At 43.2% G+C, this 22985-nt stretch overlaps 1 protein-coding gene across 1 annotated transcript; it reads left to right on the forward strand.

Annotated features, from left to right (window-relative positions):
• Positions 1–11188: 11188 nt before the first annotated feature.
• Positions 11189–20422, forward strand: LOC143319084 (beta-1,3-N-acetylglucosaminyltransferase lunatic fringe-like). The gene is made up of 8 exons (XM_076727677.1): positions 11189–11708; positions 15594–15642; positions 16092–16194; positions 16276–16429; positions 17261–17346; positions 17449–17608; positions 17725–17810; positions 18803–20422. The coding sequence occupies exons 1-8, from the start codon at positions 11340–11342 to the stop codon at positions 18867–18869; spliced, it is 1074 nt and encodes a 357-aa protein (XP_076583792.1). The 5' UTR covers positions 11189–11339; the 3' UTR covers positions 18870–20422.
• The last annotated feature ends 2563 nt before the right edge of the window (positions 20423–22985 follow it).

Raw genomic sequence — 22985 nt, forward strand, 5'->3', positions numbered from 1 at the left:
AAAGCGGAGACGTAGCACAACCGCAGAGGCGAAATGGGTGTTTCGATTTCACGTCAGTTGGACAGATTCACTTTCCAGTTTCAGAGGATGACAGTGACACCGTGACCGTGCTGAGGCTCCTCACACAGACTGGAGGCTCCTCTGCATTTGTCATGGCTGAGAGTTGGTTGGCTGGATTTCACGGAGCCTGGGGATGAAGTCCAAGCTGCTGAACGTGTGTGTGAATGTCAGCGTGTGTTGAAGGAGGTCAGGGCAGAGGGTTTGGATTTCAGGGACCAGGAAAGCAAGGGGTTAAGGGTGAATGACTGGGGGAGGGAGAATATATCAGACATTATATTTCAAGGGTTGGAGGGAGAACGCTGGGGGCAGAGGCTGGCTGAGGTAAAGGCAACAGGGTCAAAGTTTTTAGTTAGAGGTGACAAAAACAAGTTTAACCTTTTAAGCCCCTCTGACCAGCTGGATGGTTGCTACAACTGGTGCAGTGTGCAGCCAAACATTGTTCAAATTCAAAGAACTTTATTTGTCATGGAGAAGCAAAGGTTCCCAAAGGAGCCGGTAAGTGAGTTTGAATTTGTGCTAAATGTTTTTGAAATGATGCACAGCGCATCTGGATGCATTTGAGTCTTGAGTGTGAACTTTTTACCAAGTGAAACAGACTCTAACAGGATATAGATGTTATACTGTCACGCTGGAATTAGATGGGAAATAAAGACAAACACAAACACCTTCTGTTTCAGTCACGCTGCAGCTAAATGGTCCAAGCTGTTAAGTCCAGAAACGCCTTTGTTACAAATAAAGTGTTTACTCGAAAATGTAAGGCCGTCAGTTTGATGTCGCTGTTGAGTTATTCAGCAGGTTCCATAACTGCAGTGGATAGCTGGTAGTTGACAGCTTCATTAACTGAGTCGCCACTCTCTCCACAGGAGTCGCATTCACCACCTCCAACTGATGAAATGTTTCTGTGGACACTCAGAGCTTTACTCAGAAGCTCATCACAGGGGAAAACAAAACAACAAGTCATAAAAAGGTTTATCACATGCTGATGGATAAAGCAAAGCCTGAGGCTGTTTGAGTGTTTCAGAGCTTTCAGACTGCCACTGGCTAAGTGACCTCACTCCATTTATCTGCTCACAGAGAGGTGGATGATATAACACAGTGACATCAGACAATAGACACTTGTAACTATAAAACAGTTTTCTTTGCCATTTTGTATGCTGGTCCTTTAATATCTACATTTATTAGGCTATTATGGGCAACTTTGATTTTAATCTAATTCACTTACATACACTGCAATGTGATTATTGTATCTATAAAATACATTTCTGGAAAATTAACTACATATACAATATATTATTAATATTAGTCTATGGAGTTACATAGACCATGACAGAAGATTTCATCTAAGTCCTGGGAAAGTGTTTGCATTCACCACCAGACACATGAACCTCTCGCCTTCATATTCTCATGTTTTCTTTTCATTCATTTGTTATTTTCCCTTCACCCTTTCTCCTGTGTGTGTGCATGTGTGTGTGTGTGTGCATTTATGTACGTGTGTGTGTGGTGATATTAATCCAGACTGATTAGATGTCTTTTGGCTCAGAACCAAATTAAACAGCAGTTAATTTCCACCCTTCTTCCCCACATTATTTGTCTTCTTCAGCCCTATTTGTGTCTCTTACCCTTGCTGCTAAACTCAAACACACATACACACACACACACACACACACACACACACACACACACACACACATACACACACACACACACAGGGCTTTATCATCATGTCGCTGCCTTTAATGTGAGCGATAATGTGGAGCTGATATTCAGTGGGAGGTCAGTGCAGCCTGTGGGATGATCGTGGGAGAGGTGATGGCAGGAAGTGAAAGATGTGATGCGAGAAAAGAAAACGCTCTCTGACTCTCGCTGGTGTGCTGCGTCAAAGGGTGTTCACTCCAACTACTACTGCACCGCTGAATGAATCGAGCTTGTCTTCATTCAGCAGCCCTGTCGCCTTTCACAACTGCTTTACGACATTTCTCACCCAGCAGTTTCATTTTAGTAACTCCTGAGTTTCTCACAATAGCTCGTTTCAATCGAACATGTGCACACTGTTCAGAATCCTGAGAGCTTCTTGAACACATTCACATACCTTTAGAGATGCTTGATAAGAGACCAGAGATACTGCAGATGTAGCAGCTGTCACATCAACCAGGAAGTTTGGGTTTATCTCAGCTGTTAGCGAGGAGCGCCAACTGGCAATGACAATAATTGGAGTTATTAGATTAACAAATGTGCCAATCACACAAACAAAACAATACAAAAACAACTGTGACGATGAAAGCAGCTCAAAAAAGCTCCCCTTGGCTGCATGGAGCTTCATGGTGAGACTCAGCTCATCGTTTAGCAGTCTGGCCCACAGTTTCTCTGTTCATGGTCATTTTCGCCGCTCTTTGAGCCAGCTGTGGCTCAGGAGATGGAGCGGCTCATCCACTAATCACTGGGTTGGCGGTTCGATCTGTGGCTGCTCCTGTCCACATGTCGAAGTGTCCTTAAGCAAGATACTGAACCCAAAGTTTCTCCTGATGGATACGCCCTTGTGTGGAAGCTCCATCGCTGCGTGAGTGTTTATGTGTGTGAAGTGCTTTGTCTGTTAAGGTAGAAAAGTGTGGCCCATTCAGTATTTATTATCTCATTTCCAGCCACAGCAGGCTGTTGTTTTCAGCAAAAAGCTCTAAAAACCCACTGTGCCGAGGACCAAACAGCAGAGAGACACAATTAGCAACCAGCTGGTGAAAGAAGTGGAGCACTTAGCAGCTAAAGAGCCAGATATTTCCCTCAGGAGTTTGTAGAGACCAAAATAGATCTACAAGGAGAGTGAATATTGGATTTACATTCACCAGATGGCCATAAACATTAATCTAAACAAATGCTAATGTTGAACTGTTTGCTAAGATGTTTGTAATTTACACATAAAGGGATAATATGTGGTGTTGCATTCACAGTCCATTTCTACCGTCCCCAAGTGGACAGAAAAAAATCAATAAGTGCAGGTTTAAATTGGTGGTAAGAGCTTATCTGGGCTTCTGAAAACAGGATTTGATGTTTATATGTGCAAAATATAACTAGGATACTTCAGAAACCATAAGCATAACAATAAAAAAAAAACCCCTGAAAACAAATAAAAGCAAGGATTGAGAATCTTTACTTTGAGGCCCTGAAGCAGCGATTTACTCGCTCTCTCACTCTGTCTCAATCAGCTGTGTCGCCTCACACTCTTTCTTTATTAAGCAAAGATCAACAGACTTTTTAACACATCAGCAAGCCTGTTAAAGTCACATATGTCATCAACTTACATTATCTGCCTGTCTCCATTTCACTGTGCCTCTCAAACAGACACACAAACGCACACGCCGCGTAACACACACAGTGTACACAGCAGAGTCATTGAAGCAACTGCTGTGAAATCTTGTGATCAGGGATTCTGCGCTTCAATTCCCCGCGGATCATACACTGTCTCCAGCAGCTCCTGAGAGGCGCCTTTGACCCACACACACACACACACACACACACACACACACACACACACACACACACACACACACACGCAGTCACACACAGACACACACAGACACACACACACACACTCTGGGTGGTATGTGCAGTTGCGATATCATTTAATGGACTCACATGGTCCAAGTTAATCAGCTTTGCGTAAGTAGCTGCTAGGTCATCCATGAAGATTTATTCCTGTTTTCGATTAATCATATGATTATGACTCGCCTTTTTCTTGGAAACTTATGTGGCTCTGAGTGTTTTGTTATCATCATCATCATCATCAGCGGCATTAGCCTTAGTACACCATTATCTGCCGTGTAACACCACGTCGGGCTTAAGTATTATTGACACAGTTCATTATTCCAATTGAGTTGAGACTCTAGTCAGAGTCTTTATTAGGATTTTAACCATTAGCAACAGTAAGATAATGCAAAGACCACACACACACACACACACACACAGAGAAAGAGAGAGAGAGAGAGAGAGAGAGAAACAGAGAGAGCACTGCTTTTCTTTAACATATTGACTGCAGTATCACTCCTTTTACTCAAAACTGAGGGAGGTATTTTAATGAGAAGCACATGACTGTACAATCCTGGTTAAGATGACAAGACCTCTTGTTGTAGCTGCACACACACACACACACACACACACACGCACACTCACACTGGAAACTGTCAAGCATCCCATGCCGAAAGGAAATTTCTCTTGTCTGTTGGTTTATTCATCCAGGAGAAGAAACAGAAGGTCTCAGATAGATTAAAAACACACATTTCACTGTAATGGGGTTTTAATTGCATTACAGTACGAAAACAGGCAAATGATGTGAAACACAAGTGGCGAACAGGGAACTTTTGCCAGGACCACACGGTTGTCCGCATCCCTCCTCAGTGGTTCAGTGGTTCACAGTGGAAAGTACCTACAGTGGCACCGCATCAGAGAGGTGGTGAAGCACAGACACAGGATGAGACCATGAATCTGCTGAACAAAAGCAAGTGGATGCAGAGACTCAAGAACAGGAGTCTGACTGTTCTCGATAAAAGATCTCTGTTTCTCATTGCCTGTCCTTGAGGGCAATAAATTGCCTTCTGTTAAATGTCAATACTTTCCACTTCTCTTCTTTCCCATTCTCTCTCAGTCTGTCTTTGTTTCTCTCTCTCTCTCTCTCTCTCTCTCTCACACACACACACACACACACACACACACACACACACACACACACACAAAGCACAAAAGCTGTGCAGGTTTTTCCATCATCACGAAAACATAGCTGATCACTGCCTGATGAGTGTGGGTGTCTGTTCGGCTCCATCCATGCTGCCTCTTTCCAGGAATGTGGAGCATCTAAAGAAGTCACATTGTAAAGGAACCTATCTAAAAATCTAAGTTATAATCAGGCTGACACTTTAGTTTGAAGGGTGGCTTGCGAAAGTGTGTAGTTTTCTTTTCATGGAAAACAGCAGCTCAGACTCAAAGCAGCAACAGTTCATTCAAATGACGACCAAGAGTCAAAGAAATAAAAAGCATCAAACTTTGCAAACCACTCCTGCAGATAGTCTACCTCTCTATTTATTATCAGTGGGTTTAACATGCTCCACTCATACATTTATTCCTTGCCATGGCTTTGAAGCACTGTTGGAAGTGGCATATTTAGGGATTTATGGCAAAGTGGTGATTATTTGGAGCTGTCCAGTTAACATGTTATAGGGTTCCAGGGGAAAAATGCCCAGATAACAGCTGCTAACCCCCTGCCTTCAGTCTTTATGCCTACTAAGCTATCCAGCTGCTGGCTTTAAATTCATATTTAATGGACAGATGTAAGTGGTGCCAATCTAACTCTTGGCAAGAAAGCGGTAATAAGTGTATTTCTGAAAATGTCAAACTATTCTGTACCAGGTATTATCAAGGCTTCATGTGCATCCGATTATCCTTCAGTAACATTGTAGATCTTTGATTGTTTAGTCATTTCCTAAAAAATCTGCAACAAATCAATTACAAACAATGCTGAAAGCCTATGCTAACGGCTCTGTGGAACTGTACTAGGGAACACCTGTGCTTTGAGCTAAAGGCTAATGTAAGCGTGCTAACATGCTCACAATGACAAAATTAACATGCTGATTATTAGTAGGTATAATGTTTACATGCTAACCATCTTTAGTTTGCCATGCAAGCATGCTAACATTTGCTAATTAGCAAGCACATGCCACTATACTGCCATCCATAAGACATACGCTGCTAGCATGTCTAAAAACTAACTGACACTCAGTGCACCCACAATTTTTGAGCCTCTAGGTGTGCGAGGCTCTGGACTGTCCCCTGCTCTTCCTGGTTGGTAATTCAGTCTTGTGCACTGAACTTATGGATCAAGAGTGGACAGCTGGATTATGCTGCAGGAGCAGTTTGAGAAGTTTTCCTGTGAATCCGCTGCTGTCCTCCACAGAGCATACAAGCTACAAAGCCACCCTTCAAGGCGACTAAAAAGACAGATTTTCAATGAAGCATTCCTTTTAACGCACACACAGGCACAGATACAAAAGCAGACAGATTGTTTCCTGATCCTCGTGTGTTTTGGGGGCAGAGAAAAGCTTTAATCAATATCACATTGTGGCTCAGAACCCCCTGATCCCGTGACTGACGCCATGATAACCACAAAGCCCCATCCCAGACTGCGACCTGTGACATATCTAACTCCCTCTCCTCCTGTCCCCCCAAACTCGATTGCTGGTTCCCCCCTCTCACCCATTTCCCCCCTCACCACTCCATCCTCCTCTTCTCTAGATGTGGTCTGAGAGCGATCCCCTGCTCTGGCAAGAAGAAAGGAAGAACACATCCTTGTTGTTTGTTCTGCTTCCCACTTGCAATCACACAGCTCTACAGTTTCTTCTTTCACGGGAATAACCACATTTAAGCAGCAGTTGATCTTCGATTAATTTCAACATGGAGATTAAAGGGACTTTGAAGGCCGGGGAATGTTTTTTTCTGTCTGTTTGTGCAGATTGGAGAGTGAGAGGAAACGGGGGGAAAAGTCCCAACTTGAGGCTTGGAAAACTGTGACCTTGCACTCTGAATCCTGCAACATATTGACGACAAAATGAAACAAGAGGGGAGAAAGTGAGGAGGGAGGGAAAAGAAAGAAAGGACGAGAGAGAACGAAGAGAGCCAGATATCAAAGAGAGGGGGATTAAGCTTTGAAAGAAAAACAGAGCTCAACTGTCCTTGTATGTCACTTTTGTACAAATCACACACACAGAGCTTAAGACAACCATTGTTTAGGTCTAAACACACAGACAAAAGGGGAACACAGCAGCACACACACAAGACTATAAATAGAAATTCTTCAATCCGCATCTATTCAACAACCACAACGTCCTCCACATTCACACCACCACAGCTTCAGCTCACACTGTGGCTGCCCTGATATGGGCTCATAGGAAATTAAAGCCATCACAGAGAGGGGAACTTTGAGTGTGAGAGCTGCTGTTTTGCTCTACATGATCTCCAGTCAGATGCAAGTGAAGAGAGCGAGCTGCTTTCATCTGTGAAGGGAAACAATAAAGTGGTTTTCAAGACAGAGAGAGGCAGTGGAGGACAGACAGACGGGGAGCTAATGAGAGGTCTGGCTTTGCTCTTCTGCTGCTGATTCTCTCAATATGTGTCTGTTTCTTTAAGCTATCAGCAGCGTTTCCTCCATGTGTCATTCAGAGATGAGATGAGAAATACAGAAACAAGACCTTTCCTTTGTTCACATTTCACATCCTGTGTTTAATGTTACCACTGCTGATACGGGTTATGAGCTCTAATAAGAGCACATTTCAGATACATAACATTTTGATGTTCTTTCCTAACATGTGAAATTGTTACTGCATTTAATGTTGTAGTTTCATCGTGTCTGTTACTGACATGCTGCATTACTTCTGTTGGTGACGTCAAAGCCACTAGTATGGTGACCCTGAGAGCTCAACACACCGATACTAAACACGAGCAAAATAAGAAATCATTTTTGCAAAGCATGCAGGAAAATGCTGCAAAGCCAGAAAACACAACCACACACAGAAATGCTGCAAGTGGCACAAAAAAACAAGGGAAACTGTTTCCAGGGGATGTTTTTTGTCTGTTCGCGTGTATCTTTGTTGCAGTGCACTGAGCTTTCTGAGCTGCTGTACAATAACTGTAAAGTGGAGTTACTAAATTTGTGGAGCAAACAGAGACAATAGATTATAACCTGTGGCTTCTCATTTTAGCAGTGCTAGCTGTGTAGCTTTAAGCATGGCAGTAGGCTGGTTGGCCATTGCACCACTTTGGTCCAGAATGAAAAAGTGTGTCTCAACAAATGTTGGATGGGTTACCATAAAATTTTGTACATTCATGTCCTCCCCAGGATGAATTGGATGAACTTTGGTCCCTAAACCTTTTGTCCAGCGCCATGATCAGGTTAAATGTTACATTTTTCCAATATGTGAAATTAATTCCCATCAGCCTCTGTACTTTGTGTTTAGTGCTAATGTTAGCATGCTAACACCCTAAACAAACACAAAACATCAGCATGCAAGCATATTTTTCATTGTGAGCATGTTAGCATTAGCTCAAAGTAATGCTATGCCTAAGTATGAGCCCCTGCTGGCTGTAGATTTAGTCTTGTTCATACAAAGTGTTTAAAATACTGATCTATTTCTCACTCTCCATCTTATTTTACATGAATTTTCTATCCCTGTTTTATGTTCGCTCTTTGTCTTTTTTATGTGAACCACTCTGTTTTAAAGCATTTTGAGCTGTAATTCTTGTATGAAAGGTGCAATACAAAGAAAGTTTTTCATTATATTATTATTATTACTATCAGACTCAGGCAAACAGACTTCAGTTTAACTGTGATAAATACATAGAAAACAGAAAAAAGAGTCATGAAGGCGTAATCACCAGCTCACCAATGTTTAGAGATAATCTGTAGTTACAACATTTTTAACTGATCTGCTCCATTCAGACAACGTTTCCTGAATCCGTCATCTTCAATGTGTCTTTAAGTTTGATTGTTTCCTGTAAACAGGATGACTCACGCTGCCGCCTAACTGATGATTGAGAGTGAAATAATGATTGTGTGAAATAATGTGGCAACAGATTCCCTGACAAAAAAAACACCATGGAACAAATATAGAGCCCAAGGCCAGCTTTATGAACACCAGAAACAAGGTCCTTTGCAGCAAAAAAGGGAAGCAATCATTGAATGTTTACTCATATTTGTAAGTGCTGAGTTTCAGTTTTGAGAAGCCGTAAAGTTTCAGTGTCTTGTGATGCAAAACAGGAAAGCGTGCTAATAAGCTAACAGTGTTTCTTGACAAAGATAACCCAATTAAATCATTATTGGTACCATGTTGTTCAGCACAATGTGAAGTATTGATTATGTTATGATGCTTGTATGTTTCAGTATGTTGCATATTACATCAGTAATATATTCATTCATTCATTCATCTTCTGTACCGCCTATCCCTTTCGGGGGTTGCGGGGGGCTGGAGCCTATCCCAGCTGTCAACAGGTGAGAATCAGTAATATATATCCTCATTAAATGTTTTAAAGGTTGACCATTTATTCTCCTCTTTGGCATTTCCCAGAGCATTTAATCAGTTCACATGATCAGTTCAGTTCACATGGTCTTCATCAGTACAGGGACTTTGTTTAGTTGTCATGGAAATCGAAATGTTGAACGCAATCTCAGTAGCTCTTATAATTTCATTCGTGGCACTTTCAGGACTTCTCAGTCCCAACACAGTCCCAGCTTGAAATTCATTTACCAGCTTTTTTGAGCTCAAACTGCTGCTTTCAAGGTGAAAACTGTCATGCTTCAAAGATACAGTTTGGAGAAACAGCAGGAGGAGCAGTTTAGGAAGCTTAGTCATGTACTGCTGTAGACTGTCGGCAGCAGTAACATGTTTTTGCCACCAAAAAAAAAGGCCCACCTAAACAAATCTACATTATATATTTCAGTTACTTTCACTGCCACCAGACAGCACTTTCCAACATGAGCTGAAGCTGATAATATCGCTCTCTCCAAAGCGAGGGTGAAAACCAGACTGCATTGACAAAAACAGTAATTGTACCTTGCAGAACAGGGGAGTTCCTTATCTGCTGCTGCCTCGACTGGATAGTTTGTTTCTGTTATTGCGTGACTTTGGTGAATCCTAATTAAACCTTTAAAACACAGAAGTCACACTCCCAGTAAAATGCTGCTTTTCAGCCCGGTGTTAAGTTACACTTTAAAATCCTTCTCATACTTGATGTCATTCCTCTATTATTCTCTCTCTAGAAGTTCTAAATGGACTCATAGTTGTGTTGTGGCATGTGTAATAACTAACATGTAATATTATACTGACTTTCCTTGAAGGGTCAGCACAGATTATGCTGCACAGACAAACTGCACATTATTAGAGAGGATACATTCCTCAGATGGTTGGTGGATCTGGCAACCTGGCAGCTTGGCATGCCAGTCTTCTGTGTGTGTGTGTGTGTGTGTGTGTGTGTGTGTGTGTGTGTGTGTGTGTGTGTGTGTGTGTGCGCGCGGTTGGCAGCACTACACACACTCCAATGTCACGGTCGTCTTCAACATCTGTCCACTTGGAGAATAACCCGCCAAGCTTCCACATGAAGGATCTCTGGGCATGTTGCTTTCCAGTGAGGAAAAGTTTCATTTTCATCAAATCCAAACACCTGTGATGTATCCAACATATAACACATGAAAAACCTGTAATAATCGTCATATTTAACCCTGGTATGGTTACGGTTGTGAGTGCGTCAATAGCAGTGAGGTACAGGCTTATACAACCCATGCGTTCCCTTTAAAAAGCACATATTCTGTGTTGCTGACTCCTACTAAATCACTATCAGACCTTGAAAGCACCTCCACATGATTACACACAAAGACATACACAGACACACACAGATACACACAGATGCCACTAAAGTAAAGGAAAGAAAACTCTGAGTCAGATGCAGATGCTTCCACACGGGCATCACTGAATCTCTGAAAGAATGAATCATAAACTGTGGCCTTCACAGTCCCAGATCTCAACCCAGCTGAACACCTTGGAGAGGTTTTGGACAAAGATGTTAGAGAGTCCCTCATCACGTCATCAAATGAGGGGATTTCTAGTGGAAGAATGATGGTGTTCCCTCGCTGGTGTCATAGCTTGAACACCAAACAAAGCCTCTTTTTGGTGTTATTTCTTTCCTTTAATTTCTCTGCCTGTTTTGTCAGGGTCAAATCCGTCCGGATATCCTCACAGACTGAAAGAGAAAGTATTTAGTTCAGGGACTTGTGGCTGTTCCAAGGTCAATGTTGAAAACTTAAAATTCCTCTAAAATGTCAGAGAAGATAAATCCTTATGTTTATGGATTGTGCACTGTGTGTTTTATATGTGGTTAATATAAGTTTGGATTTTTTTTTTTTTTTTTTGCTGTAAAACACTTTGTGTCTTTCTACATACGGTAAATGAAGTTTGCCTGCTTGCTGCCATGTGGACGTTCATCCTGAGGCCTCGCTGCTTAACTCCGCCCGCACCGAGCGCTCAAAGCGGCCATTGGTTGAACAAAGCCGCGTCCTGCCCACTGGTGGAGTTTATAAGTTCACTGTGAGCTAAAGCGGCGAGGCACACACTGGGAGGTCATCCGCTGAAGGGCACAAAAGGAGCGGATCTAACTTGTGTCTGTACCGCCGAGATGTTGTAAACTGAAGAGAAGAGTTTCCCAGATTTTCCTCTGTCCATGAATGAAGTTGTAATACCATCCACACCGTCACAATGTGGAAACCCGCCGGTGGAGCGATGAGCACCCGCGGCTCAGCAGCAGGACCCCGCGCCGCAGCCGCCGCGGTCACCTGTCTGCTCGTGACCGGGATGCTGGTCGTCACAGTCGGACACCCTAGCAGCGGAGACGCGGTGGAGCCACCGGTTGCAACGACGAGCGGGAAAGTTTTCTCGGCGTATTTCAGGAAGCTGACCCGGGAGAGGAGGGCGATGAGCGGCCCCCCGCGGAGAAGCGCTCCCTCTGAGCCGGTGGAGCATCTCTCCCCTGCTGACCTGTTCATAGCGGTGAAAACCACCGGGAGGTATCACCGGCAGAGACTGGAGCTCCTGCTGGACACCTGGATCTCCAGGAACATGCAACAGGTGAGCCGGCAGTGAAGTATTAGTGGATATCTGATCCCTGGGAAAAAGAAAGAAAGAAAGAAAGAAAATCAGCTGACTTTCTTACAGGAAAACATCTGAGATGAGGCCACACTTACAGATCTTAATACTTTTAACTTAAAGATAAATGAACCAAAACATGATTATTGTAGCTAAAGAGACATCGATTAGTGCATGCTGCAATTTGAAGAGTTCATGTAAGTCCAAACCAATCAGAAAGTGAATAATCAATTGTCTATACATTATGATTTTTGTGGAAATCCTGCTCACACACCAGGAAATAACCAGGCTACCAGACTAATTTTAATTAACTTGTAAATGACTGAGGTCTTGTTGTGTTTGTGTGATTTATCAGCTGGGTCATACACAGTGAACATGTCTGATAACCTTAGTGCTCAGATGCACATTATCTGGCCTCATGCAAAGTGTGATCCACAGTCTGTAAATAGTTCCCATATCAAGAGAAATTGTTCCCCTCATCTCCTGCTGCAATTGCAAGTTGTAAACCCCCCGAAATGTGACTGGTCTCCACCGGCTCTTTGATCCTGCCAGTGAATCGTAAAACAGAGATAGAGGTCTTTGTAATGCATGAGAGGGACATCTGAGGGCTAACAGGCTGCTAATGTGTTGACATAATACAGACAGGGGACGTGGAGAGTCACTGCTGTGACTCAGATGCGTGAATGAACTCTGGATTTCGTCAAGTGGTCTCAGTGAGATGCAGATTTGGTTCGAGGCTGCAGAGACAACAAAACACAGTTGTTCAGTGCTTCAGAGCGTCGTCCACAAAGCCAGCAGAGACTCACTGTCGTCTGCATCATAAAGGCCAGCCTCAAACTGAGAAGTCATGGCTTTGAAATGGTGCAGGAAGTTACATTTCAAAGTGCTTTGCAGTTTCAGAGGTGGAAGGTAACTGAACACAAGTGCAGTTTTAAGGTACTTTACTTTTATACTGTAGGTTTAAACACCACTAGATTTGAGAGACAGCTTTAGTTACTTTTGTGATAATGATTTTACATTTAAAACATGTCCTGTTAAGCATTACCCAGTAACTTAATGCTGAAAGGAGCCATTTTTCAGCCTGAGTGCTTTCACTTTTGATACTTGACTGCTGATATTTATGTTTTACTCAAGTACAGCATTCAAACCCTGAGAAATATCCAACTTTTATTTGTTTAAACGCTGAAAATTATTAAAAATGTCTGTTCCCAGACTCCAGGATGCTGCCTTCAGGTGTCTTTTTTAATCCAACCAACAGTCTAAAACCCAAAGATATTCAGTTTACTATGATAAAAGTTGTAGCCAGGTTACTTTCAATTAATCGACTAATCGTTGCAGCTCTAAGTCTGAAATCTTCCTGCGACTCGAATCATATTAGGAACCATCTTTTCCAAGTCATTGAACCAAAAGCGCTCTGATCTGGAGGAGTTATAACATGACTACTGGATTTGAAAGAGAGATGTTGGGCACGGGGGGGGGGGGAGTTTCAGCTGTGGAGCCGCACAGAAAAATATTTGAGATCAAACGCTGTGAACAGGCAGCTTTTTGGTCTGAATCACAGTGGTGAGTGAGTCAAAGATGAATCTGTTGCTCTAAAACACATGGGACTGTGGTAAACTGCACCCAGTGGCTTCAAAGCTCGTAATCGAATGCAGACACGACTGTGGAGCGCACAGCGGTCGCTCTGATTTCCATTTAAACCTCAGAGGACACGTTCAAGTCTCATCTCATGCTGCACTGAGACTGTTGACATGTAAATAGAGCTCAGTTGGGGAAATCAGCTGATGCGTGTGTGTGTGACGCAATCCTGCGTCTGCTCTCACGGTCAGGTGTGTGTAACTCTAGCCTACCTGTTTCCCAGACACACCTGTAAACCATAAGACTGCTGAGTAATGGAAATGCAGCAACACACACACACACACACACACACACACACACGCTCTCACAGTGTTGCCGTCACAAACACACATGCCCTGGGAACTCACCAGATTTCTCATGGGAAGTTCAAAAAGTGTGTCATCACAAGAGTACACACACACACACACACACACACACACCACTTTCTCCTGTCTCAGTTGTTGTTTCCTGTGTCGTAAAGCTCGAGTCCTGGTGATCCACCGCCTCATTTTCTCTCTTCACTCCCCCCACCTCAAGCAGGAGGCGCAGAGTAAAAAAAAAAAATGACAAAAACTCACAGCTGGCTGGACTCTCTGGACTCTCTCTCGACCACAGGCAGCGGTGTGATCACACAGTAGTTGGACCAAAGATTTATTATTGAATTTGTGCTGTATGGCAAAGTGGAATCCCTCTTTTCAGGTTCAAGTGTTGGGACGCATTTTGTCCTTGAACTACGGTACACAATATTCAAGTTAAAGGAAACTTCAGTCCTCATATATATTATTTGATGTCAAGACCTTTGCGGTCAGCTCATGTCTGAGGGATAAAATACACAAACATAAGCAGACTTCTGGCATCTTCTCCGCTGACGTTCTGCCAGACCTGCACTGCTGCAGCCCATTAAGTATTGATCTGCTGGTTTGCAGGTCGGAAGTTGTCTTGGCGTCTTATGTTGAGAAGTGGAAGTTTTATAGATTTCAAGGGCACATAGAGCCCTTTTAACACCATTTAAATGACTGTATTTCTTTGCTAAGTGTTTCTTGTCTAGACATTGAGATACAGTCCCTGAAGTGCTGTTGAAAAAACAGTCAAATATCGTATGTAACCAAGATGACTGAAAAACTGTTAGAACCGAACTTAGCCCACTTTTAAGTTGGACCATGGACCATTGTCATGAAACTTTATAGACACATTCTTTGTGATGAATTGTTATAACGTTTGTGGTCCCTTCATTTTTCATCTGCTCCATCATCAGGTCAAATTTTTCATTTGTTCAGTTCTGTGGTTCCCAACCAAATACAAGCAAAACTAATGACATTCCCATCAGTCTCAGCTGTGCAGATGTTAGCATGCTAACGTGCTAAGCTAAGATGGTGACTGTGGTAAACATACCTGCTAACTGTCAGCATGTTGGCACTGTCACTGTGAGCATGTGGCCATGCTAGTGTTAGCATCTAGCCCAAAGCACTGCTGGGCCTCAGTGCAGCCTCACTGGTCTGCTGGCATGGCGCAGTGTTTACTGGTCATCGTTACCTCTTGTTGCTTGTTTTAGGGACTTTTTCCCTTAGTTTGGTCTTCAGCAAAGGAAACTTCTGGACTTTGAGTTTGGACTGAGGTAATGTGACGTGTTATGTTTTACACAGCGTCCCAAATTTTGTATATTTATGAATCATGACATTGTGTGTTTTCCTGCTGCATTATCCTCAAATTTGGGCGCTGCAGTGTGTATAAAAAGGACTGCACCGTTCACCCAGTGCGGATGTAAACAGCCTAAACTGAAAGCTGAGATTCAGCAGTTTCACCTCATTGTCAGAGTGAGGACAGTATTCACAGACTGCTCTGTATGTGCACCCAGGGTGTGTGCTTACTTCCTATGGAAAGTCGAGGGGTCTGCATGGCTTCCTGAGTGCGTGGTGACCCTTAACCCTGTCACTCATCACACAAACACTCATGTACACACACACACACACTCACACTGCTACAGGGCTGAGACCAGCTGCTCTGCCGCTGATAGACAAGAGGCTAACCTTTGTCTTGGCCTCCATCCAATATCAGCATTGCTTGCTGCTTCTGTGTGTGTGTGTGTGTGGAAGGAAACCAGTGGAGCTTCACCTGAGATCATAAACAATCCTCCACGAACAATGATGGTGGAGCAGCGAGAGCCTCTGTGTGACGGTGTTTTTGTTTCCCTGCTGGTCACCGCAGTCTGCTGGAATAACACGATCTGCGTGTTTGTGTTTTTATTCACAGACGTACGTGTTCACTGACGGAGAGGACGAGAAGCTGAGGAAAAGGATGGGTGAGTGCAAACACACACACACACACACACACACACGCTCACCGAGCAGTTTTGCTGAGTTGCAGCAGTGTTATCTGCAGTCTGTGAGTAGGAAAGCAGGAAGCAGGCTGCTGACTGGGCAATACTGTGTTTCCTTGAAGTGCAGGAAGTCACTTCAGTTTAATCAACTGGCCGTTCCTCATCTCACTCATGGAATTGTTTTACTTTCAATGCGGTATTCTTCTCACCATCGGGCACATTGTACTTGACAGCTCAATGGACAGAAGTAAATTGTAATTGCAGGTTTTAATAGGATCAAATTTTGAAACGGCTTTGTTGCTTCTAAAACAGACATTCAGTCGAAGTTGCTTATCAAATAACCATCTTCCTTTACCTCTTCCCCAGTCAAAGTCTTTAATTATGACTGTGTCAGGGCTGGTTATTGATTTTTGCTTGTCACTGATTATCAGGAGCTCACCTGATCAACACCAACTGTTCAGCAGCCCACAACCGTCAGGCCCTCTCCTGTAAAATGGCTCTGGAATACGACATGTTCATGAAGTCGGGCAAGAAGTAAGACACACAGTAACACACACCGAGCTCACAAACACACACAAAGAGCGTTTTCCTAACGCTCGGCCTCGTCTGTTGCAGGTGGCTCTGTCACGTTGATGATGATAACTACTTGAACGTCGTCTCCCTGCTGAAGCTTCTGTCTCAGTACAGTCACACGCAGGACGTCTACCTCGGCCGGCCGAGCCTCGAACGACCGATCGAGGTGGCGGAGAGGCTCGGCACCACTGACATGGTAACCTTTTACTTTTTATATACTTATTTTCTATCATGCCATTATTATTATTTGTACATTATACCTGCATTTTACACATACAATCATACACTTAAACGTGTGTGTTACCAGATTTCTCTTTAAACATTTAGTTGTTACACTAGTTTAAATAGCGTTAACTGCATGATGATATTATTATTGGAATTATTGTGACTGCACTTTCATCCCTGTTTGCTTTGTGTTGTTTCATGTGTGTACGGCTGAGCTCTGTATAAGTTTTGGGCAATGCGTTCAAATTTTCCAGCTACCAAACGGCGATTGCCAACATGTTCGTGCAGGAGTGATTCAGCTGGGAGATGTGTGTGAGCGGGCAGTTCGCTTTTTTATCTGTCGCATAGATAAACAAAATAAACATACAAAATGTCAAGACAGATAAGCTTCCACCTATTTTCCTTATTAAACAGTAAAATACATATTTCTGCATCATTGAATCTGTGACATTAATTTTTAGTGTTTTGTTTGTGCTCCAATCATAATAATAATAAAAATAAATTCATTATAACATCCCTTCTGCCCCATACTTAAAACATGCACATGCACCTCACTCCCTGGGAAGTCTCTCACTTCTTAATTAAAAGCATTCTTGCCTCCTGCACAAGGGGAGTAAAAGATGATTGAAGAAGCATCTGTTTGCTCTGGTTTTCTCCTGGGCTCAGCTGCCTGAGCTGAGTGAGGTCTCCACTGATCTCCTCTTCACTGGTCCCAAGACTGAAGCACAGCTTACTCTGCTGTGTGATTACTGCACCTTCACTCATGCTACGTGTGTATGTGTGTTTATGTGTGTGCGCGCAGAAGCAGGTGCGTTTCTGGTTCGCCACAGGAGGAGCAGGATTCTGTCTGAGCCGCGGCCTCGCTCTCAAGATGAAACCCTGGGCGAGGTGAATCTTCTCTTTGATCACTTCTGAGATATTTTTGCCGCTGTGTCAGCTATATCATCAAACCTCCTCTTCCTCGTGCTCCCTGTTTCTTCCTCTGTGTAGTGACGGCGCTTTCATGGCAACAGCTGAGCACATCCGTCTCCCGGACGACTGCACCGTCGGTTACATCGTGGAAGCGCTGCTCGGCGTGAGCCTCATCCGCTCAGCGCTGTTTCACTCCCACCTGGAAAACCTGGGACTGGTGTCAGACATACACAGCCAGGTACACACACACACACACACACACACACACACACACACACACACACACACACACACACACACACACTGATCTACCAGCTGTCTAAACCGCTTGTGTTTGTGTTGCCCCCCCTTTAGGTGACGCTGAGCTACGGCACAGTGGAAAACAGCAGAAACACTGTCAACCTGAAAGGAGCATTTTCAATAAGTGAAGATCCTACAAGGTAAATATCTGTTTGTGTCTGTTTATGACAGATATGCTGCAGGAAGAAACACAGTTCAAAACAGTGAAACATCTGGGGCTACAACTCACGATTATGTCATGGTTAACCGATTGTTTGGTCTATGAAACGCCTGAAAATAGTGGGAAAAGCCTGAAGTGATGACACCAAATATCTTGCTTTGTTTGACCAACAATCCAAAAAACATTAAGACATTCAGTTAATTATCACATAAGATGAAGAAAAGCATCCAATGAAGAAGCTGGACTTAGAAAATGTTTGGCATTTTGGCTGAATTCATCGGCTGCTGTCGGTAAACCAACCCAATTAATCTGTGAACAGTTCCAGCTCTAATTGTGATTATTCTCCTGTCTCAGTGTGCAGCTTTAATTCTGTTTAAATATGCCTTTGCTAACACAAGTTGGCCTTCTCTGTGAATATTTAGAGCACAGGGGCAACATCACCACCCAGAACTGACATTACAAGCAAACGAACACATGCTGCGTCTTCCTGACATTAAGGGGATTTATTTTTCATTTGTCCCGCTTCCCTTCTTTTGCTTTTGCTTTGTCCTCGACAAAGTAATTGTATCATTGTGTATTGAGTTGGGCTAAATGTCCTTACTTCTGTACTTTGTCAATTGACACTGGTGGCAGTGTGCCTAGAGGCAGAGAGGGAGGGCTGGAGATAACGAGATAAGCTGGGCGACCTGTTGGTGGATGGGCTAATTGAGAAAGATTAAACGGCTTTTCAAACAATCAGTAGTACATTCAGCTCTGTACTGTGTTTATCTGATTTGGGAACAGCTTTAAAACATGTGTACTACATTTCTCCTTTATGTAAGCGCTTCTTGTTGTGAGTGTTTTACTACTGTGACAAGTTTCCTGGCTTTGTTCATTGTGTGTGTATGCGCTAATTGTATTCACGGTCTTATTTTGAAATCCCCAGTTGGCAGCTTCCAGGCATTGTGACACTCATTTCCGCCTCTTTCTCAGGTTCAGGTCAGTCCATTGTCTGCTGTACCCAGACACTCCTTGGTGCCCTAGCCCCCGGCGACTGTAACACCCATTCAGAGACAGGCAGGCTGATGGAGGAGAATAAGTAAATGTCTGCCTAAACTCAATTTTCTCAGCTGGAGGAGGAAATTATTGCAGACATCCAGAAATAAGGAGATCTCACTGCTGCTGCTCTCCACCGGCTCCTCAGTGCTGAAGAATCTCTGGACATAGACGATTTCCCCAAATCCAACAGCAGCCTGAGCGGAGGACTGACCTTTTGGGAAAGTCTGCCATGTTATGAGTTTGACACTTGGACTCTGCTTGTTGTCAATTGAAGGTCAATTTCAATGACGGTCAATCTCAATTTCGGATGGCCAGTTTTCTCGGATGGTCAATAATAATAGTCAATAATAATCCCATTGCAGTGGAAACTACGAAGTTGAGTCGAGTCAAAGTTGAACCAGAAAGAAAACTTGCTGTTGGCCTTCATTTTCTCTTCTGAGTGAGTTTGACTAACCCGGTGGTTTGTTTAAAACCTGTCTGATCTTTCGACCATTTGTCCCACTCTTGACCCGTCACATGACATCCCATGTTAACTGTATAGGAGTTGAGTCTACTCAAAAAGACGCAAGACTCTAAAGTTCTGCCCTTGAATGCAGCCTGTTACGCTTTCCCTTCCCTCCACTTTCTCAGCTGTGACAGATGGTTGTCCCTACATGCTCCAGTGTTAACCAGTTTGGATTCAGTACATGAAGTGAGGTAATCAACACAGAAATGCAGAAGGAACAGTCATTCATTGTCATATCACGTTGTCAGCGTCAGGCCAAAAACATTGGGGGGGATTTTGATGGTTTTATAGAATCCAGGCTTCATGTCTGAAGATTTATCGTTCCAGTGTTCAGTATTAGTCTCTCTCTGAAGTATAACATAACGACTGAGCACTTTTGCTGTTTTATTTCTGCTGTTTGCAATTCATCATATGATAAAAGGACATTAGAGATGGACATTTTGGGAAATCTGCTCATTCGTTTTCTTAACGACAGTAAGATGAAGCCACCACTTAGTGTAGCTAAACGGAAACAGCTGGCCTGACTGTCCCACATGAACCCTCTGTGAAAGTTTGTTCACAGATCTAATTTGTTAATTAGTGAGCTGTAGAGGTGCTGTTAAGTAGATTTTGTTACCTCATACAAAACCAGACTAACTGTTTCCTCCTCTCACCAGTCCTTGGGCTAAGCTAAGCTAAGCTAAATTAACTGGCTGCTGGTTTCACCCTCATGAGGGTGGCTCCAGTCTTCTCGTCTAACTCTTGGCAAGAAACCAAACAGCAGTATTTCCTCATCCAGTCAAAACATTCTTCAAAAGGTTACACATTAGCAGTGTAACAGAGATATCCACTTTGAGCTTTTATTGACAAATGACTCATGTTGGGTCGTCTTGTATCTTTCTGTGCATTGAAAGCAGTTGTTACAACTGAGTGAAGGTCATTAAGTTAAATTCTGTCCCTCCTTAAATGAATTTATATGATGAACTGCCGCTTCTGAAGCGTACATGCTCTCTCCAGTATCTGGACTGTGTGTAGACATCATGGTTGAAACTAATAAAACTTTTTTGATCAAATACGTGAACGTGAGATTGTCTGCTGTTTCACTTTGGGGGATTTTAAATGAGGTTGTAAGGAACACCGCTTTGACCTTTAACCTCTGACATTGTTTGTGAGCTGTTGGGTTCCTGTCTGGAGACCAGCCCCTCCTCCTGCACCCGCGAGCCCACAAAACTCCACAAACACACAGTCTTATCTGATCAAGCCATACACATGGCCCTGGAGAAATAAAGGGAAAGCATTACTGGACTGCATGCCTGTGTGTGTGTGTGTGTGTGTGTGTGTGTGTGTGTGTGTGTGTGTGTCTGAATGTGGTTGATACAGTCTGCATTCAGGGGACACCTGGCATGAAGTCTTGCAATAGAGAGGTGACTCATGTTTACTCAAAAAAACATTAAGAGACGAGATCCAGTTAGGCATACAGTGTATTTTGCTGCAGTGTGTGTGTGTGTGTGTGAGTGTGTGTGTGTGTGTGTGTGTGAGCCAGAGAGTCAGTAGTGAATTTGGTGAGTTATTCTAAGGTTTAATATGTTCCTGGGTGGACAGTGACACCTGCTGGCTGCTTGTGTTACTGCAACAAGTAAAAACTAGTTTTGTTTGTTTAAACTGGCTAACTGCTTCTCCTCCCCAGCCATTTTTACTCAACAACTATTGAAAACTTAGAAGGCTTCATCAAACTTCAGTATCCCACAGTTGTTCTCAGGTCTTTGTAAAGATCAACCCATTGAGGGCAGGATTCAAAATCACACCGAAAATCAAGGTCTGACAATTGCTCTGAGGATTTCATCCTGGTACCTTACAGCAGTCAGGGTACCGTTGGCTTTGAAATGTAGGTCATTTTGTAGGGCTCTGGCAGTGCTCCGCCTCGCACAAAGGAGCAGATACCGGTCCTGCTGATAGGTTGATGCGCTTCTACGGCCTAGCCAGCTCTCCTTGTGCAACGACCTCCTCCTCTCCTCCATCCTCTTGAGACTGTGCTGGGAGACACAGCAAGCCTTCTTGCGACCACACGTATGGATGTGCCTTCCGGGAGGAGCTGGACTACCTGTGCAACCTGACTGGGCTGCAGGCACCGCCTCATGCTACCAGTAGTACCTAACAGAACTCAAAACTAGAGAAGTCAGGAAGGATAAACAGAGAGCAATTGTCTGTGGCCACCACATGCAAAACTATTCCCTTTGTGGGGGTTGTGTTGCTTTCGCCTCTCTTTTGCACCTGTTGTCACTTTCATTTGCACCACAGCAGGTGTAATTGAGTCACAATCACTTGTGCTTCCTAAATGGACAGATCGATCCCTGAAGTTTAACTGACTTGGTGTTATACTGTGATGATTAAGAGTTCCCTTGATTTTTTGAAAATGAGCTTCACATGCCATATATCCACTTGGTCTCCTGAGTTTTTACTTAAATTGGTCCAAGTACTCCTCAAACTGCAGACGATGCATTGTTGACCCACCTGCCCTCTTTCTCCTAATGTTCCCAAATATCAAAAGTAAGTTCCCACCAGGCATGATTGAACCTGTGAAATGCGTTGTATGCCGACTCATGCTGCACAGAAAAAACAACTCCAAATCTGAAGAGCTGTCACTGAACATATTTGTTTTTACTGAGCCCATTTGCTTTGTGTGTGTGTGTGTGTGTGTGTGTGTGTGTGTGTGCGTGCGTGTGTGTGTGTGTGCGTGTGAGCTTCAGGCAGCAGCTTAAATTTGATTCTGTTGCCTTTAAACAGCATGAAGCATGTGATGCCAGAGGTGCAGTCCATGTTGTTTCAACAGCTACACCAAAGAGCAAACGAAGCATACTGTCACATGAATGTGCCATAAAATCAGCTCACTGTGACTAGTTTATTCAAAAACTATAAGAAAAACAGACTTGACCAGGATTGGATGTGCTCATTTCAAACGTAGATAGGCTTATTCATGATCGTTAAGCCATGGATCTGATTTAAAAACTGTCTTTTAAAAAAGTAATCTGAAAAATTAAGATGAAGGAACACAGAAATTATTGTTGTGAACTGAAAAAGTGACATTAAACCATTTTACCTAATGATGGGTTAAGATGAATATTTGTATTTGGTGACACAAAGTGTCCCAGCTAGAGAGGATGATGTACTTGAGCTACACAACCACCAGGTGGAGACAAAGGTGAGGCAGTTTCTTTGATTGTGAGGTTCAGTGTGGGTTGATGATATAATCTAAATTCCTGGTATCACACCTCCAACAGCTTAAAAGAGCTACATGATATCAGGAGGTAACAGTGTTTTCTAAAAGGAAAAATGCATTTACTGATACAGAGAAAATATATATATAGATAGTGTCACCACCTGGGTCAAAGGCAGGGCAAGAAATAGAGGACCACACATGACCATTTAACTTGATATTTATCTTAATATATCTTAATATCAATATAGTAGTGTAGTGTGTGTTGGAAATGACATGTAATGAACAACCAATGAAGCCTAAACCAAACAAACAAAACACCCCCTCAGAGAGACAGACTGGCTAATTCCATCAGCTTATATAGCTGAGGAGCAGTCAGCGCAGGTGGAAGTCATCAGACTGATTGATGCTGATTACAA

The sequence above is a fragment of the Chaetodon auriga genome, chromosome 4 (genome assembly GCF_051107435.1).
Source record: "Chaetodon auriga isolate fChaAug3 chromosome 4, fChaAug3.hap1, whole genome shotgun sequence".
Taxonomy (NCBI): domain Eukaryota; kingdom Metazoa; phylum Chordata; class Actinopteri; order Chaetodontiformes; family Chaetodontidae; genus Chaetodon; species Chaetodon auriga.

What these genes read in the sequence shown, in the direction of transcription:
- LOC143319084 (XM_076727677.1), top strand. Translation starts at nt 11,340, where the DNA reads ATGTGGAAACCCGCCGGTGGAGCGATGAGCACCCGCGGCTCAGCAGCA. An exon ending in TCTCCAGGAACATGCAACAG is followed by an intron (nt 11,709 to 15,593) that starts GTGAGCCGGCAG and finishes TTTTATTCACAG; the next exon opens with ACGTACGTGTTCACTGACGG. An exon ending in AAGATGAAACCCTGGGCGAG is followed by an intron (nt 17,347 to 17,448) that starts GTGAATCTTCTC and finishes TCCTCTGTGTAG; the next exon opens with TGACGGCGCTTTCATGGCAA.